Genomic DNA, 19,089 nt, shown 5'->3' with positions numbered 1-19,089 from the left:
AAGGTGGGGGGGCACACCGTTGGAACGGGGATTTGGGGTGTATATATGGGGTATACGGGAATACACTGTCAGTGTGTTCCATTCAGGATCCTGGGAAAGCTGGGTTGCGGCGATTGAGCCCGTCAGTGCCACGTTACACTGACAAGCTTCTCCCTGGAATTGAAGTTATATGTAAGCCCAATATATTCTTGGAATTCCCAGTGAGACAATGGCACCATATGGCAGTAGCAAAAATAGTGGGTGTATATAGCCCCAATCCTATTGCTAGGGGACTTGCAGGGTATTTCTGGGGTGAAGGTGGGGGGGCACACCGTTGGAACGGGTATCGGGGGTATATATCGGGTATACGGGAATACACTGACAGTGTATTCCATTCAGGATCCTGGGAAAGCTGGGTTGCGGCGATTGAGCCCGTCAGTGCCACGTTACACTGACAAGCTTCTCCCTGGAATTTAGCTCTTACAAGAGCTGTTGTGGTTGTCTTCTCCTTCCTATCTAGCCTGTCCCTGCCTACCCAGAATCTAACCCCTAGCTAACTGGACGGAAACCTCCGTCCCCGGTGAATTGCAAGCTCAGAATGACGCGAAGCTGGGCGGCGCTGTTCTTTTAAATTAGAGGTCACATGTTTTCGGCAGCCAATGGGTTTTGCCTACTTTTTTCAACGTCACCGGTGTCGTAGTTCCTGTCCCACCTACCCTGCGCTGTTATTGGAGCAAAAAAGGCGCCAGGGAAGGTGGGAGGGGAATCGAGTAATGGCGCACTTTACCACGCGGTGTTCGATTCGATTCGAACATGCCGAACAGCCTAATATCCGATCGAACATGAGTTCGATAGAACACTGTTCGCTCATCTCTAGTCCTAATGATTTGAGACTATTAAGCAAATGAAAGCTGTGACAGAAACCTGAAGCTAAAGTTTGTAGGTCTCCTAGTTATAGTACAGTTGTAATTCTGTTTCTTTCTTTCAGTCACTTGAATAAGCGGACCACTTACCTGGACCCCAGACTTGCTTTTACTGTTGAAGATCAACCAGCAAAAATTAATACAAGACAGAAGTATGATGGTAACACAACGGCTATGGATATTCTCCAGGGGTGTGATCTGACTGGCAAGGTGGTCATTGTCACAGGAGCAAACACTGGGATCGGTAAGAAAAAAGGCAACACTTTTCTCTCAAAAATGTCTAGTGTAGGAGCAACACGGTGGCTCAGTGGTTAGCACTACAGCCTTGCAGCGCTGGAGTCCTGGGTTCGAATCCCGCCTGGATCAACATCTGCAAGGAGTTTGTATGTTCTTCCCGTGTTTGTGTGGATTTCCTTCCATTCTGACATACTGATAGGAAAAAAAATGTACACAATCTCACAATCTACAATCAAAAAAAAAAAAAAAATTTCTAGTGTAGAGGACCACTTTACAGGGAGTTTGTCACCAGATGCCCAGCCCCACAGATGGATAGCTTAGGGTCACATGAATCAAACAGTGTCTTTCCCTTGTAAATTGGTGTTTCTCTTGCTGAGACTGCTTTTTTTTTGTTGATAGGCATATAAGTTCTTTAAAGCAACTAGGGCATTGCTGCTTACCTCTCTCTTACAACAGCAAAATCCTGATTGGTCCAAAGAGCTTATCGACTAAGACAATGGTATGTCAGCAATGGAGGCACTGATTCACAAGAGGAAAGCACCATTTGATTCAGGTGTTGCTAACGCTGGGTTCACACCAGCGTCTGGTCTCCATTCTCAGGTTTCCGTCTTCTGCATGCAGAAGATGGAAACCTGTCATGCCGAGTCCGGCCGTGAGCGCTTTATGTGCTCCACGGTGAGACCGTTTTTTTTTTTTTAAACCGGACACAGAGTACTGCATGTCTGACTTGTGTCCGGTTAAAAAAAAAAAAAAAAAAAAATGGTTTCGCCGCAGAGCACATAAAACGCTCACCGGCGCACATGGCCGGACACTTTTCAAGCCCATTCAAATGAATGGGATTGAAACATGCCGGCAGGTTTCCGTCTCCTGCCCCTGTTTTGTGCAGGAAACGGAAACCTGCAGAACGAAGTACAGGCGCAGATGTGAACGAGCCCTAACTTGTCTATGTGCAGTGTTGGATTGATATGCTGGGTTCTGGTGACAGACTCTCTTTAAAATTTAGTATGTTACATCTCATATTTTCTGTATCTCACGATATCTCTACTTGTCCAATCAGATACAAGTAAACTGTGTCTTATGTTTTGAATGGAACTTGTTTGTTAGTTACACACAGAGAGGCCTCTTTAAGTCTACAGCACTCCCATGTGGCCCATATATCGCTGTATGTGGCTGTCTTCTCCCAAACTGCCACCATGAGTCACCTAAAGTCCCCCACCAGCAGTGATGAAAACATGTGGACACTCCATTCTTAACTGCAGTACTGTTTACTGGGATAGATGGATAACATACAAAAGTGTAACTCTTCAGTGGCACGTAAAAAACAGATGACAGGTTTTAAATGTAGTAAGTCAAGTCCAGTTTGTAACATCATACGGGTGTAGCTATAGCAGGTGCAGTGGTAACAGTTGCTACCAAACCCAAGAGGGCTCCTCAAAAGTTTCTCTGCCACATAAAATATACCATTATACTAAACGGCTTATGATACATAAGTGTTCCATTACAGATTTTGCATAGGGCCCTAAAAACTTTGTCTCAGTGATCTCAGGTTGGGGTGAACTGCATGCTTTCATTGTCATGGGTCATGCATTTTCCTCCACTGAAGAACCTGTTCTATTCACATGAGGCTTCTTTTTCAGCTATCCATGCTGCTGACTCTTCAAGCTATTTTTTACACACTTATAAGCAGCCCTCTTTAGAAACTGATCTCCAGACCATCTCACTGCCTTCTTTGGCTGGAACAGGACATTAAAGGGATCCAATCAGTCAGACACAATTTTTTGTAGGTACCACGTCGGAGTAGCCATAAGAAAGGCTATTAGTCTCCTACCTTTCGTTGTCTTCTCAGCGCCGCCGTTCACCTACAATCGTGCAAGCGGCCATTTTCGCTTGGCCTGTGGGCATGCGCAGTCTGCTCTGCCCAAGGCCTTAGAAGTTACAAGCCACTGCCGGATGAAGAGGCTGAAGATGACGCTGCTGAAGAAGAGGAGGCGGCGCTGGAGAGAGTTCTCTCGCAGCATTGGGGATGCGACAGTGCACCCCTATTGCTGCGAAAGAGCTAATTTACATACAGAGAAAAACTGGGATTGTAGGCGAACAGCGGCACGGAGAAGACGACGAAAGGTGGAGACGAATAGCCTTTCTTAAGGCTATTCCGATGTGGTACCTACAAAAAATTGTGTCTGACTGATTGGATCCCTCAAAGTTAGGAGCCATTCCTGCCATGAATAACCTGGATAATGTCTTATGACAACAAACAGCTTCTACTGGGGTGTAACTCTTGGGCACAACTTTGTTGCTTATCTAAGGCACCATGCACACTACCAAGTATGCTTTCGATATGGGGCAGTGGAATGCACTTGGATGAAACACTAAGTGACATCCATGTGTCATCCGCGTGCATTCCATTATGCATTCACGTTTATAGAGCTTCTGATCCATTCTGTTCTGATGACATGGATGTTTATAGAGCAGGTCCTATCCTGCTCCGTGTCATTGAAACAGAATGAATCGGAAACCCCATAGACGTGAATGCGCAACTGAATACACTCAGAGGTCACTCAAGTGTCAAGCAAGTGCATTCTTCTGCAAACTCTGCTCCACATCGTAAGCACACTCCTTCATGTGCATGGGGCCTAAGGAGTCATTCTGCAATAGAGCTTCAAGAAAGTATGGTTAGGGGTGTAACAAGTAACTATGGGGCCCCAGTTTCTTCTCCTGTGGGGCTTCGCTGTCTGCTTCAGATAATCTCCCCTAAACTGTACCCCATATTATTTGAGTGACATTTTTCACTTTGTCACACTTTGTTTGCAGTTAAGAGCAGTTATCTAGAACAAAGAGTAAAGTCCCAGCAGAAAAAGACTCTCCCCTAAAACCAGCTAATTTGCATAAGAACAGAATTCAGATTTTCCTGAGAAAGAATAAGAAGGAATGTTTGTAAGGGTTGGAAATTACCATACAAGGTACTGTCATTACTGATAACGTAATAATTTTACAGTACAGAGAATGCACACGGTGATGTCACACTACATGGATTATCCACATTGAAAAGTTGAGGGATAATGATAAGGAACACAGAGATGTCACAGTACGGGGAAAATGCATACAGTGATGCCATAGTTAATGCAAAAAGTAATGTCCCAGTACAGGGATAATGCATTCAGAGATGTTGCAGACTTCAGCATCCTATCACAGGGATATGCACTCAAAGCAAACAGAAAGATCACAGTGTACCCTAGGAAATCATAGTATTACTCTAGTATGTATCCACCTTGGCAAAAGTGAAGCCCCGTTACTCTAGCGTGTCTCCACCTTGCCAACATGCATTATTGTTTTATATAATAAGTAGGCACCTATCAATAATACTGAAGTAAAAGTTTGGCTGGCCACTTATGATGTTGACATACTTCACATTACGAGAGATTTTTAGCCCAAAGATAAATGATGGCAAGCACAGCTTTGACCGAAACTTTGGTGTGAGACTTGCCATCTGCAGTGACTGTGGCAAAAAATGAACGCAACTGATCATGCTGCGAGGCGACGCAAATTTCTCCCTTAGTTATAGCATTTTTGGCTGCCCTCCACGTCTTGTACTTGCTACATCGGAAACCTTCGTAATCTTTCTGACGCATACACTTGGATCGCCTGCTAACTGTTCCGGGGGAACGAGGGGGTGCCAAAAAAACACTGTTCTTGTGATTGTTGTTGCTGCTACTGCTGGAGCTGTTGCTCGGAAAGAAGTAAGCCATTTTGACAAGCGACGTACTCAGAAGCTAGTTCCTCAGTGGATATTAGAGCACAAAGCTGGAACATACTAGGATCTTGCAACGCCATTTCGGCTGATTCACAAAACGGTATACACCACAAAAACAATATTATACATCATAAAAGGCCGAAGTTTATTGATACGTTAACGCGGATACATTTTTGTCAAGGCGAAGACATGCTAGAGTAACAGGGCTTCACTTTTGCCAAGGTGGATACATGCTAGAGTAATACCGGAAATCATAGCATATGGAGAAGGTAATTGCAATGATTGCAGGTATTATTATGTCTCAGTAAAGTAATGGAGGCACTTTTATTTTTTCACATCCACGACCATCATATTTTCATTATTGGACAGTCTCAGTGGCGATGATTCGCCTTAGTTCTTAGGGTCATAGTTGCAATATCTGATACCCTGGAAGTTATGTACCAGTTAAAGTGACGTAAGCATATAACACAATATACAACATGGTGCAAGTACATTATCACACATATTACAACACGACAATAACTGTGCTGTTCCACATTGGCTCACTAAACTCAGGTAATGCTGTGTCAAGTAAGTGTAAAGGCGCTCCATACAAAAGGAGGAGGCATAAGGGGGACTTTATGTCCCTCATCCTCCTGATCACAGGAGGATCCAGTGATTCCACCCTCAGCGTTCGGACACAGTGTAGGGAATAAGTGTCCATAAAGGGACATACCCTTTTAAACATGTATTCAATACTCAATAATGATAGGTCATTAGTAGAGATGAGCGAACAGTGTTCTATCGAACTCATGTTCGATCGGATATTAGGCTGTTCGGCATGTTTGAATCGAATCGAACACCGCGTGGTAAAGTGCGCCATTACTCGACAGGAACTACGACACCGGTGACGTTGAAAAAAGTAGGCAAAACCCATTGGCTGCCGAAAACCTGTGACCTCTAATTTAAAAGAACAGCGACGCCCAGCTTTGCGTCATTCTGAGCTTGCAATTCACCGGGGACGGAGGTTTCCGTCCAGTTAGCTAGGGGTTAGATTCTGGGTAGGCAGGGACAGGCTAGGATAGGAAGGAGAAGACAACCAACAGCTCTTATAAGAGCTAAATTCCAGGGAGAAGCTTGTCCGTGTAACGTGGCACTGACGGGCTCAATCGCCGCAACCCAGCTTTCCGCGGATCCTGAACGGAATACACTGACAGTGTATTCCCGTATACCTGATATACCCCCGATACCCGTTCCAATGGTGTGCCCCCCCACCTTCACCCCAGAAATACCCTGCAAGTCCCCTAGCAATAGAATTGGGGCTATATACACCCACTATTTTTGCTACTGCCATATAGTGCCATTGTCTCACTGGGAATTCAAAGAATATATTGGGCTTACATATAACTTCAATTCCAGGGAGAAGCTTGTCCGTGTAACGTGGCACTGACGGGCTCAATCGCCGCAACCCAGCTTTCCGCGGATCCTGAATGGAATACACTGACAGTGTATTCCCGTATACCTGATATATACCCCCGATACCCGTTCCAATGGTGTGCCCCCCCACCTTCACCCCAGAAATACCCTGCAAGTCCCCTAGCAATAGAATTGGGGCTATATACACCCACTATTTTTGCTACTGCCATATAGTGCCATTGTCTCACTGGGAATTCAAAGAATATATTGGGCTTACATATAACTTCAATTCCAGGGAGAAGCTTGTCAGTGTAACGTGGCACTGACGGGCTCAATCGCCGCAACCCAGCTTTCCCAGGATCCTGAATGGAACACACTGACAGTGTATTCCCGTATACCCCATATATACACCCCAAATCCCCGTTCCAACGGTGTGCCCCCCCACCTTCACCTCAGAAATACCCTGCAAGTCCCCTAGCAATAGAATTGGGGCTATATATACCCACTATTTTTGCTACTGGTATATAGTGCCATTGTCTGACTGGGAATTCAAAGAATATATTGGGGTTACGTGCACCCACAATTTTTGCTACTGGTATATAGTGCCATTGTCTGACTGGGAATTCAAAGAATATATTGGGGTTACGTGCACCCACAATTTTTGCTACTGGTATATAGTGCCATTGTCTGACTGGGAATTCAAAGAATATATTGGGGTTACAAATACCCTCATTTCTTGCTACTGCCATATAGTGCCAGTTTCTGACTGGTAATTCAAAGAATATATTGGGGTTATAAATACCCTCATCTCTTGCTACTGGTATATAGTGCCATTGTCTGACTGGGAATTCAAAGAATATATTGGGGTTATAAATACCCTCATTTCTTGCTACTGGTATATAGTCCCATTGTCTGACTGGGAATTCAAAGAATATATTGGGGTTACAAATACCCTCATTTCTTGCTACTGCCATATAGTGCCAGTTTCTGACTGGTAATTCAAAGAATATATTGGGGTTACGTGCACCCACAATTTTTGCTACTGGTATATAGTGCCATTGTCTGACTGGGAATTCAAAGAATATATTGGGGTTACAAATACCCTCATTTCTTGCTACTGCCATATAGTGCCAGTTTCTGACCGGTAATTCAAAGAATATATTGGGGTTATAAATACCCTCATTTCTTGCTACTGGTATATAGTGCCATTGTCTGACTGGGAATTCAAAGAATATATTGGGGTTACAAATACCCTCATTTCTTGCTACTGCCATATAGTGCCAGTTTCTGACTGGTAATTCAAAGAATATATTGGGGTTACGTGCACCCACAGTTTTTGCTACTGGTATATAGTGCCATTGTCTGACTGGGAATTCAAAGAATATATTGGGGTTACAAATACCCTCATTTCTTGCTACTGGTATATAGTGCCATTGTCTGACTGGGAATTCAAAGAATATATTGGGGTTACAAATACCCTCATTTCTTGCTACTGGTATATAGTGCCATTGTCTGACTGGGAATTCAAAGAATATATTGAGGTTACAAATACCCTCATTTCTTGCTACTGCCATATAGTGCCAGTTTCTGACTGGTAATTCAAAGAATATATTGGGGTTATAAATACCCTCATTTCTTGCTACTGGTATATAGTGCCATTGTCTGACTGGGAATTCAAAGAATATATTGGGGTTACAAATACCCTCATTTCTTGCTACTGCCATATAGTGCCAGTTTCTGACTGGTAATTCAAAGAATATATTGGGGTTACGTGCACCCACAATTTTTGCTACTGGGATATAGTGCCATTGTCTGACTGGGAATTCAAAGAATATATTGGGGTTACAAATACCCTCATTTCTTGCTACTGGTATATAGTGCCATTGTCTGACTGGGAATTCAAAGAATATATTGGGGTTACAAATACCCTCATTTCTTGCTACTGGTATATAGTGCCATTGTCTGACTGGGAATTCAAAGAATATATTGGGGTTACAAATACCATCATTTCTTGCTACTGGTATATAGTGCCATTGTCTGACTGGGAATTCAAAGAATATATTGGGGTTACGTGCACCCACAATTTTTGCTACTGGTATATAGTGCCATTATCTGACTGGGAATTCAAAGAATATATTGGGGTTACAAATACCCTCATTTCTTGCTACTGGTATATAGTGCCATTGTCTGACTGGGAATTCAAAGAATATATTGGGGTTACAAATACCCTCATTTCTTGCTACTGCCATATAGTGCCAGTTTCTGACTGGTAATTCAAAGAATATATTGGGGTTACGTGCACCCACAATTTTTGCTACTGGTATATAGTGCCATTGTCTGACTGGGAATTCAAAGAATATATTGGGGTTACAAATACCCTCATTTCTTGCTACTGGTATATAGTGCCATTGTCTGACTGGGAATTCAAAGAATATATTGGGGTTACAAATACCCTCATTTCTTGCTACTGGTATATAGTGCCATTGTCTGACTGGGAATTCAAAGAATATATTGAGGTTACAAATACCCTCATTTCTTGCTACTGCCATATAGTGCCAGTTTCTGACTGGTAATTCAAAGAATATATTGGGGTTATAAATACCCTCATTTCTTGCTACTGGTATATAGTGCCATTGTCTGACTGGGAATTCAAAGAATATATTGGGGTTATAAATACCCTCATTTCTTGCTACTGGTATATAGTGCCATTGTCTGACTGGGAATTCAAAGAATATATTGGGGTTACAAATACCCTCATTTCTTGCTACTGCCATATAGTGCCAGTTTCTGACTGGTAATTCAAAGAATATATTGGGGTTACGTGCACCCACAATTTTTGCTACTGGTATATAGTGCCATTGTCTGACTGGGAATTCAAAGAATATATTGGGGTTACAAATACCCTCATTTCTTGCTACTGGTATATAGTGCCATTGTCTGACTGGGAATTCAAAGAATATATTGGGGTTACAAATACCCTCATTTCTTGCTACTGGTATATAGTGCCATTGTCTGACTGGGAATTCAAAGAATATATTGGGGTTACAAATACCATCATTTCTTGCTACTGGTATATAGTGCCATTGTCTGACTGGGAATTCAAAGAATATATTGGGGTTACGTGCACCCACAATTTTTGCTACTGGTATATAGTGCCATTATCTGACTGGGAATTCAAAGAATATATTGGGGTTACAAATACCCTCATTTCTTGCTACTGGTATATAGTGCCATTGTCTGACTGGGAATTCAAAGAATATATTGGGGTTACAAATACCCTCATTTCTTGCTACTGCCATATAGTGCCAGTTTCTGACTGGTAATTCAAAGAATATATTGGGGTTACGTGCACCCACAATTTTTGCTACTGGTATATAGTGCCATTGTCTGACTGGGAATTCAAAGAATATATTGGGGTTACAAATACCCTCATTTCTTGCTACTGGTATATAGTGCCATTGTCTGACTGGGAATTCAAAGAATATATTGGGGTTACAAATACCCTCATTTCTTGCTACTGGTATATAGTGCCATTGTCTGACTGGGAATTCAAAGAATATATTGGGGTTACGTGCACCCACAATTTTTGCTACTGGTATATAGTGCCATTGTCTGACTGGGAATTCAAAGAATATATTGGGGTTACAAATACCCTCATTTCTTGCTACTGCCATATAGTGCCAGTTTCTGACTGGTAATTCAAAGAATATATTGGGGTTATAAATACCCTCATTTCTTGCTACTGCCATATAGTGCCAGTTTCTGACTGGTAATTCAAAGAATATATTGGGGTTACGTGCACCCACAGTTTTTGCTACTGGTATATATTGCCATTGTCTGACTGGGAATTCAAAGAATATATTGGGGTTACAAATACCCTCATTTCTTGCTACTGGTATATAGTGCCATTGTCTGACTGGGAATTCAAAGAATATATTGGGGTTACAAATACCCTTATTTCTTGCTACTGCCATATAGTGCCAGTTTCTGACTGGTAATTCAAAGAATATATTGGGGTTACGTGCACCCACAATTTTTGCTACTGGTATATAGTGCCATTGTCTGACTGGGAATTCAAAGAATATATTGGGGTTACAAATACCCTCATTTCTTGCTACTGCCATATAGTGCCAGTTTCTGACTGGGAATTCAAAGAATATATTGGGGTTACAAATACCCTCATTTCTTGCTACTGGTATATAGTGCCAGTTTCTGACTGGTAATTCAAAGAATATATTGGGGTTATAAATACCCTTATTTCTTGCTACTGGTATATAGTGCCATTGACTGACTGGGAATTCAAAGAATATATTGGGGTTATAAATACCCTCATTTCTTGCTACTGGTATATAGTGCCATTGTCTGACTGGGAATTCAAAGAATATATTGGGGTTACAAATACCCTCATTTCTTGCTACTGCCATATAGTGCCAGTTTCTGACTGGTAATTTAAAGAATATATTGGGGTTACGTGCACCCACAATTTTTGCTACTGGTATATAGTGCCATTGTCTGACTGGGAATTCAAAGAATATATTGGGGTTACAAATACCCTCATTTCTTGCTACTGGTATATAGTGCCAGTTTCTGACTGGTAATTCAAAGAATATATTGGGGTTATAAATACCCTTATTTCTTGCTACTGGTATATAGTGCCATTGTCTGACTGGGAATTCAAAGAATATATTGGGGTTACGTGCACCCACAATTTTTGCTACTGGTATATAGTGCCATTGTCTGACTGGGAATTCAAAGAATATATTGGGGTTACAAATACCCTCATTTCTTGCTACTGGTATATAGTGCCAGTTTCTGACTGGTAATTCAAAGAATATATTGGGGTTATAAATACCCTTATTTCTTGCTACTGGTATATAGTGCCATTGACTGACTGGGAATTCAAAGAATATATTGGGGTTATAAATACCCTCATTTCTTGCTACTGGTATATAGTGCCATTGTCTGACTGGGAATTCAAAGAATATATTGGGGTTACAAATACCCTCATTTCTTGCTACTGCCATATAGTGCCAGTTTCTGACTGGTAATTTAAAGAATATATTGGGGTTACGTGCACCCACAATTTTTGCTACTGGTATATAGTGCCATTGTCTGACTGGGAATTCAAAGAATATATTGGGGTTACAAATACCCTCATTTCTTGCTACTGGTATATAGTGCCAGTTTCTGACTGGTAATTCAAAGAATATATTGGGGTTATAAATACCCTTATTTCTTGCTACTGGTATATAGTGCCATTGTCTGACTGGGAATTCAAAGAATATATTGGGGTTATAAATACCCTCATTTCTTGCTACTGGTATATAGTGCCATTGTCTGACTGGGAATTCAAAGAATATATTGGGGTTACAAATACCCTCATTTCTTGCTACTGCCATATAGTGCCAGTTTCTGACTGGTAATTCAAAGAATATATTGGGGTTACGTGCACCCACAATTTTTGCTACTGGTATATAGTGCCAATTTCTAACTGGGAATTCAAAATGCGCAAGGCTCCCGGAAAGGGACGTGGACGAGGCCGTGGGCGAGGTCGGGGGAATGGTTCTGGGGAGCAAGGTAGCAGTGAAGCCACAGGGCGTCCCGTGCCTACTCCTGTGGGGCAGCAAGCATTGCGCCACTCCACAGTGCCAGGGTTGCTTGCCACATTAACTAAACTGCAGGGTACAAACCTTAGTAGGCCCGAGAACCAGGAACAGGTCTTGCAATGGCTGTCAGAGAACGCTTACAGCACATTGTCCAGCAGCCAGTCAGACTCTGCCTCCTCTCCTCCTATTACCCAACAGTCTTGTCCTCCTTCCTCCCAAAATTCCCAAGCTTCACAGAACAATAACCCCAACTGTCCCTGCTCCCCAGAGCTGTTCTCCGCTCTTTTCATTGTCCCTCAACCTGCCTCTCCACGTCACGATTCCACGAACCTAACAGAGGAGCATCTGTGTCCAGATGCTCAAACACTAGAGTCTCCTCCATCTCCGTTCGATTTGGTGGTGGATGACCAGCAACCCACCCTCATCGACGATGATGTGACGCAGTTGCCGTCAGGGCATCCAGTTGACCGGCGCATTGTGCGGGAGGAGGAGATGAGACAGGAGTTGGAAGAGGAAGTGGTGGATGATGAGGACACTGACCCGACCTGGACAGGGGGGATGTCAAGCGGGGAAAGTAGTGTGGATGTTGAGGCAGGTGCAGCACCAAAAAGGGTAGCTAGAGGCGGAGGCAGAGGTCAGCAGCTTAGGCGAAGCCAGGCCACACCCGGAATCTCCCAAGATGTTCCAGTTCGTACCCAGCCCCGAAAAACTCCCACCTCGAGGGCACGTTTCTCGAAGGTGTGGAGTTTTTTCAAGGAATGCGCCGAGGACAGATATAGTGTTGTCTGCACAATTTGCCTCTCGAAATTGATTAGGGGCTCTGAGAAGAGCAACCTGTCCACCACTTCAATGCGCCGTCATTTGGAATCCAAGCACTGGAATCAGTGGCAGGCAGCAACGGCAGGACAAAGGCCGCCTGCTGTTCACGCCACTGCCTCTGCCACTGCCACTGCTGACTGTGCTGGCGATGCACTCCAGAGGACGAGCCAGGACACCACTTCATCTGCCTCCGCCACTTTGTTGACTTCTCCCTCATCCTCCCCTGTTCCTGTCTTATCTCCTTCTCCTGCACCATCAAAGGCACCATCAGGCGCTTCTTTACAACAACCCACCATCTCTCAGACATTGGAGCGGCGGCAGAAATACACTGCTAACCACCCACACGCGCAAGCCTTGAATGCCAACATCGCTAAACTGCTGGCCCAGGAGATGTTGGCGTTCCGGCTTGTTGAAACTCCCGCCTTCCTGGACCTGATGGCAACTGCAGCACCTCGCTATGCCATCCCTAGCCGTCACTACTTCTCCCGGTGTGCCGTCCCCGCCTTGCACCAGCACGTGTCACTCAACATCAGGCGTGCCCTTAGTTCCGCGCTTTGCACAAAGGTCCACTTGACCACCGACGCGTGGACAAGTGCATGCGGACAGGGACGCTACATTTCACTGACGGCACACTGGGTGAATGTAGTTGAGGCTGGGACTGCTTCCCAAACTGGCCTGGTGTACCTCGTCTCCCCGCCTAACATTCCTGGCAGGGACACGAGAAGAACACCCCCCTCCTCCTCCTCCTCTACCGCATCCTCCTCCGCCACCGCCTCCTCCTCCGCCACCGCCTCCTCCTCCGCCACCGCTTCCTCCTCCACTGTTAGATTGACCCCAGCTACGAGTTGGAAACGTTGCAGCACTGGCGTTGGTAGACGTCAGCAGGCTGTGCTGAAGCTGATCAGCTTGGGGGACAGACAGCACACTGCCTCCAAGGTGAGGGATGCCCTCCTCGATGAGACGGCAATATGGTTTGAGCCGCTGCACCTGGGCCCAGGCATGGTCGTTTGTGATAACGGCCGGAACCTGGTAGCAGCTCTGGAGCTTGCCGGACTCCAACATGTTCCATGCCTGGCCCACGTCTTCAACCTAGTGGTGCAACGTTTCCTAAAGAGCTACCCCAATGTTCCAGAGCTACTGGTGAAAGTGCGGCGCATGTGCGCCCACTTTCGCAAGTCGACAGTAGCCGCTGCTAGCTTAAAATCTCTCCAGCAACTCCTGCATGTGCCACAACACCGGCTTTTGTGCGACGTCCCCACACGCTGGAACTCAACGTTTCAGATGTTGAATAGAGTGGTTGAGCAGCAGAGACCTTTGATGGAATACCAGCTACAAAACCCTAGGGTGCCACAAAGTCAGCTGCCTCAGTTTCACATCCATGAGTGGCCATGGATGAGAGACCTTTGTGACATCCTACGGGTCTTTGAGGAGTCCACAAGGAGGGTGAGCTCTGAGGATGCGATGGTGAGCCTTACAATCCCGCTCTTGTGTGTTCTCAGAGAATCCCTGATTGACATCAGGGATAACTCAGATCACACAGAGGAGTTAGGGATAGCATCCGATCCGTCACAGCTGGAGAGTAGGTCCACACATCTGTCCGCTTCACTGCGTTTAATGGAGGAGGAGGAGGAGGAAGAAGAGTTGTCCGATGATGTGATGGTGATACAGGAGGCTTCCGGGCAACTTCGAATCGTCCCATTGTTGCAGCGCGGATGGGTAGACATGGAGGATGAGGAGGAAATGGAGATTGAACTTTCCGGTGGGGCCAGAGGAGTCATGCCAACTAACACTGTGGCAGACATGGCTGAGTTCATGTTGGGGTGCTTTACAACCGACAAGCGTATTGTCAAAATCATGGAGGACAACCAGTACTGGATCTTTGCTATCCTTGACCCCCGGTATAAAAACAACATCTCGTCTTTTATTCCGGTAGAGGGGAGGGCCAATCGCATCAATGCTTGCCACAGGCAATTGGTGCAGAATATGATGGAGATGTTTCCAGCATGTGACGTTGGCGGCAGGGAGGGCAGTTCCTCCAGTAGGCAACCAAGTTCTCACCGGTCCACACAAACGAGGGGCACACTGTCTAAGGTCTGGGACACCTTGATGGCACCCCCTCGCCAAAGTGCCGCCACGGAGGGTCCTAGTGTCACCAGGCGTGAGAAGTATAGGCGCATGTTGCGGGAATACCTTTCCGACCACAGCCCTGTCCTCTCCGACCCCTCTGCGCCCTACACGTATTGGGTGTCGAAGTTGGACCTGTGGCTTGAACTTGCCCTATATGCTTTGGAGGTGCTGTCCTGTCCTGCCGCCAGCGTCCTATCTGAGAGGGTGTTCAGTGCAGCCGGTGGCATCATCACTGACAAGCGCACCCGTCTGTCAGCTGAGAGTGCCGACCGGCTCACTTTGATAAAAATGAACCACCACTGGATAGAGCCTTCATTTTTGTGCCCACCTGTGTAAAGCACCCCAACATGAAACTCCATGTCTGTACTCAACCTCTCCAATTCCTCCGCATCCTCATACTCATCCACCATAAGCGTTGCACAATTCTGCTAATACTAGGCTCCCTCCACCCTGATTTCCCCCAACTCTGCTGGTTAGAGGCTCCCTCCACCCTGATTTCCACCAACTCTGCTGGTTAGAGGCTCCCTCCACCATGAATTGGTCCAAACTGGGGTTTTTAGAGGCTCCCTCCACCATGAATTGGTCCAAACTGGGCTGTTTAGAGGCTCCCTCCACCATGAATTGGTCCAAACTGGGCTGTTTAGAGGCTCCCTCCACCATGAATTGGTCCAAACTGGGGTTTTTAGAGGCTCCCTCCACCATGAATTGGTCCAAACTGGGGTTTTTAGAGGCTCCCTCCACCATGAATTGGTCCAAACTGGGCTGTTTAGAGGCTCCCTCCACCATGAATTGGTCCAAACTGGGGTTTTTAGAGGCTCCCTCCACCATGAATTGGTCCAAACTGGGGTTTTTAGAGGCTCCCTCCACCATGAATTTGCCCAAACTGGGCTGTTTAGAGGCTCCCTCCACCATGAATTGGTCCAAACTGGGGTTTTTAGAGGCTCCCTCCACCATGAATTGGTCCAAACTGGGGTTTTTAGAGGCTCCCTCCACCATGAATTGGTCCAAACTGGGGTTTTTAGAGGCTCCCTCCACCATGAATTTGCCCAAACTCTGCTGGTTAGAGGCTCAAAGTGCTTTTAAAACCAAGATCTCTCTAATCACTAATCAAAAGTATCTGTTGTAATTAACCCATTATAAACCAGTCTAGGTATAAACAGTATAATATAGTCCACTGAAACGCACAATATGAACACAGCACAACGAACTATAGTAATGCATAATAAAGAGGAGAAAAAACACACAGATATCCACAATAAAACAAAAAACTCCATATACCGAAGATATTCAAAACATTACAAATGTATCCCATCATCTGCATATAAGTATATGTGTAAATGTACAAATGCGGATTCTTACCGTGAGCACAGGCTGAGAAGTTATACTGTAAAAAACCCGGCGGTTTGAGGCTGTATATCATCAAACGAAAACCACATATGGTCATACGTGTTGTTAATCCGTTCCCGTAATAAAGATGGCAAAGTTTTCATGAAAACCCCGAAACGCGCATGCGCATGAGCTATGGTAGATGCGCAGGGACTTCCTGTACGGTCAAAAAAGCCCCGTATGCGCTCCTACCATAGTACGATTCCCATAATAGAGATACCCGTACTCTGCACAACGCATGCGTAACAACCCTACCAATCAAGGCGAGAAAATGTTTGCCCAACCAATCAAAGCGAGTTAGTATTAAACGTCATTCATAAAACCCAACCCGGGATAAAAAACATTTTTTATTATTATTATTATTATTATTATGCAAAACACGTTTAGCAATATATCCAAATATAATAGTCTCAATAGATATAGGCTATATCATTCCTTTTATTGAGACCTATAGGAGAGCGAGTGTCCAATTTAAAAATCCACTCCGCTTCTTTAACTCTCAGCATATGCTCACGATTTCCTCCCCTTATAGGATTCTGGACAAAGTCAATGGCCTTGAAAGAGAAAAAGGAGGTATCCCCGTTATGGAATTGGACGAAATGTTGTGAAGCTCCCGTTGATTTGGTGAGATCTCTGTTGTTAATGCTATGTAGATGTTCGGAAATTCTGACCTTTAACGGTCTGATCGTACTTCCCACATATTGTTTATTACATTGTGTGCAATTGATAAGATACACAACGTAATTTGAATTACAATTCAAAAATTTCTTTATGAAATATTGTTTTGTTCTATCAGAGTTGTTAAATGTAGAACCCTTGTTTGCATACTTGCACACACTACGTCTCACCAAGCCACATTTATAAAAGCCTCTCAAATGCAGCCATGTTGTAGATTTTTGTAATGAAGAATTTTCCGCTAGCAGACTAGGTGATAGATAGTTGCCAATCGTTTTGCCACGTTTGGCTACAAAACTACAGCCTTTTGAAAGAATAGACCCTAAAATGGGGTCCTGGTTCAAAATGGGCAGATTCTGTTTAATTATTTTAACTATTTCCTTATAGTTGTTATTATACCTAGTTGAGAAATAGATATGTGATTCCTTTGACCTTTTTTTCGTTCTTAAATTATCACCGTTGTCTTCGGATTGCCTAAGTAGAGAATCCCGACTTCTCTTGGCCACTGTTTTGGAGGCTCTATCCAAAGTCCAACGGGGATAACCCCTCTCTCTAAATCTGCGCCTAGTCTCCTCAATATGTTTTACAAAATTGTCATCCTCAGAGCACGCCCTCTTCACCCTAATAAATTCCCCTATAGGAAGGGAATTGATTGTATGTTTAGGGTGAAGAGAACGAGCATGCAATAAAGAGTTACCAGATTGAGGTTTACGATACAAACTGGTGATTACCGTGTTTTTTGATACATCACCAGCTAAAGTGACATCTAGAAAATTGATCTTACTTTCATCCACATGATAAGTAAACCTAAGATTAAAGTGGTTCTGATTGATGTGGTCTATGAACTTCTTGATGTCTTCCTGTTGTCCCTGCCATACAAAAAGCAAGTCATCAATATACCTGCCATACCAGGCAATTGAATCTCTGAATGGATTATTATCAAACAAAAAATGCTCCTCCCAGTACGCCATTACGAGGTTGGCCAACGAGGGCGAAAATTTGGCCCCCATCGGCGCCCCGCAGGTCTGTAGGAAGAATTCCTTGTTGAAATAAAAGAAATTGTGACTTAGCAAATAGTTTATGACAGACAATAAGAATTCACAGAACACATCAGACATATCTGAATACTTTCTAAGATGATACGTAACAGCCTGCAAAGCCACATCATGGGGAATAGAAGAAAATAATGAGATGACGTCACAAGACAACCACATATAGTTCCCCCTCCACTGAAACCCACTAAAGATGTTAAGTATTTCCTTAGTATCCCTAATGAACCCAGGAACTCTGGTGACAAATGGCTGTAAAACTTTGTCTACCCATTGGCATAGTTTCTCGTTCAGGTACCCTATACCAGAAATAATGGGTCTCAGTGGAGGGGGAAATTGGTCCTTGTGGACCTTCGGGAGTCCATGAAAAACGGGGACTACTGGATGATCCGGTTTAAGAAACTTGACCTCCCCGCTAGAGAAAATCCCCAAACCAAGACCCTCCAATAATAACTTATCCAGGATATCTGAAAAAGTTTTAGCCGGATCAGTAGATAACCTTCTATAGGTTTTGGTATCATTAAGAATGTCATATACTGATTTAATATAATCCTGAGTGTTGAGGACAACCACCATACCTCCTTTATCTGCTAATCGAATAGTAACATCTTGATTTTTGCATAAACTGTATAAACTAGCTCTCTCGTCAGACCTTAAGTTATCGGAGGCAAAAGAAATGTCTCTAGACAATCTTATCAAATCCTTCTCAACCGCTTGTTGAAATTGATCACACGCTATATGACGAGAACTTATAGGGTAAAAAGAGGGATTAGTAATGTCCACAGAACACTCAGGCTTCAAAATCATAGGAACTTCCGACAAATCCTGTAACTCAAAAAGACAACACTATTCTTGGAAAGATAATAATTCAAACTCATTATGGCTAGATATCTCTGCCTCCACCAAACCACCAACCACCAAAAAAATCACCAGTTTGTATCGTAAACCTCAATCTGGTAACTCTTTATTGCATGCTCGTTCTCTTCACCCTAAACATACAATCAATTCCCTTCCTATAGGGGAATTTATTAGGGTGAAGAGGGCGTGCTCTGAGGATGACAATTTTGTAAAACATATTGAGGAGACTAGGCGCAGATTTAGAGAGAGGGGTTATCCCCGTTGGACTTTGGATAGAGCCTCCA

At 44.1% G+C, this 19,089-nt stretch overlaps 1 protein-coding gene across 1 annotated transcript in view; it reads left to right on the top strand.

The window, feature by feature from the left end:
* Window positions 1-19,089, top strand: part of WWOX (WW domain containing oxidoreductase) — an 813,515-nt gene that overhangs the window by 31,946 nt on the left and 762,480 nt on the right. Inside the window, exon 4 of the mRNA XM_075281922.1 lies at window positions 968-1,146. Coding sequence (XP_075138023.1) covers window positions 968-1,146 — 179 coding nt within the window. The remainder of the gene's footprint in view (window positions 1-967; window positions 1,147-19,089) is intronic.

This window comes from Leptodactylus fuscus, chromosome 7, assembly GCF_031893055.1.
Source record: "Leptodactylus fuscus isolate aLepFus1 chromosome 7, aLepFus1.hap2, whole genome shotgun sequence".
Lineage (NCBI taxonomy): Eukaryota > Metazoa > Chordata > Amphibia > Anura > Leptodactylidae > Leptodactylus > Leptodactylus fuscus.
The sequence above is the reverse complement of the archived record's forward strand: the minus strand, read 5'-3'. Positions and strand labels throughout refer to the sequence as shown.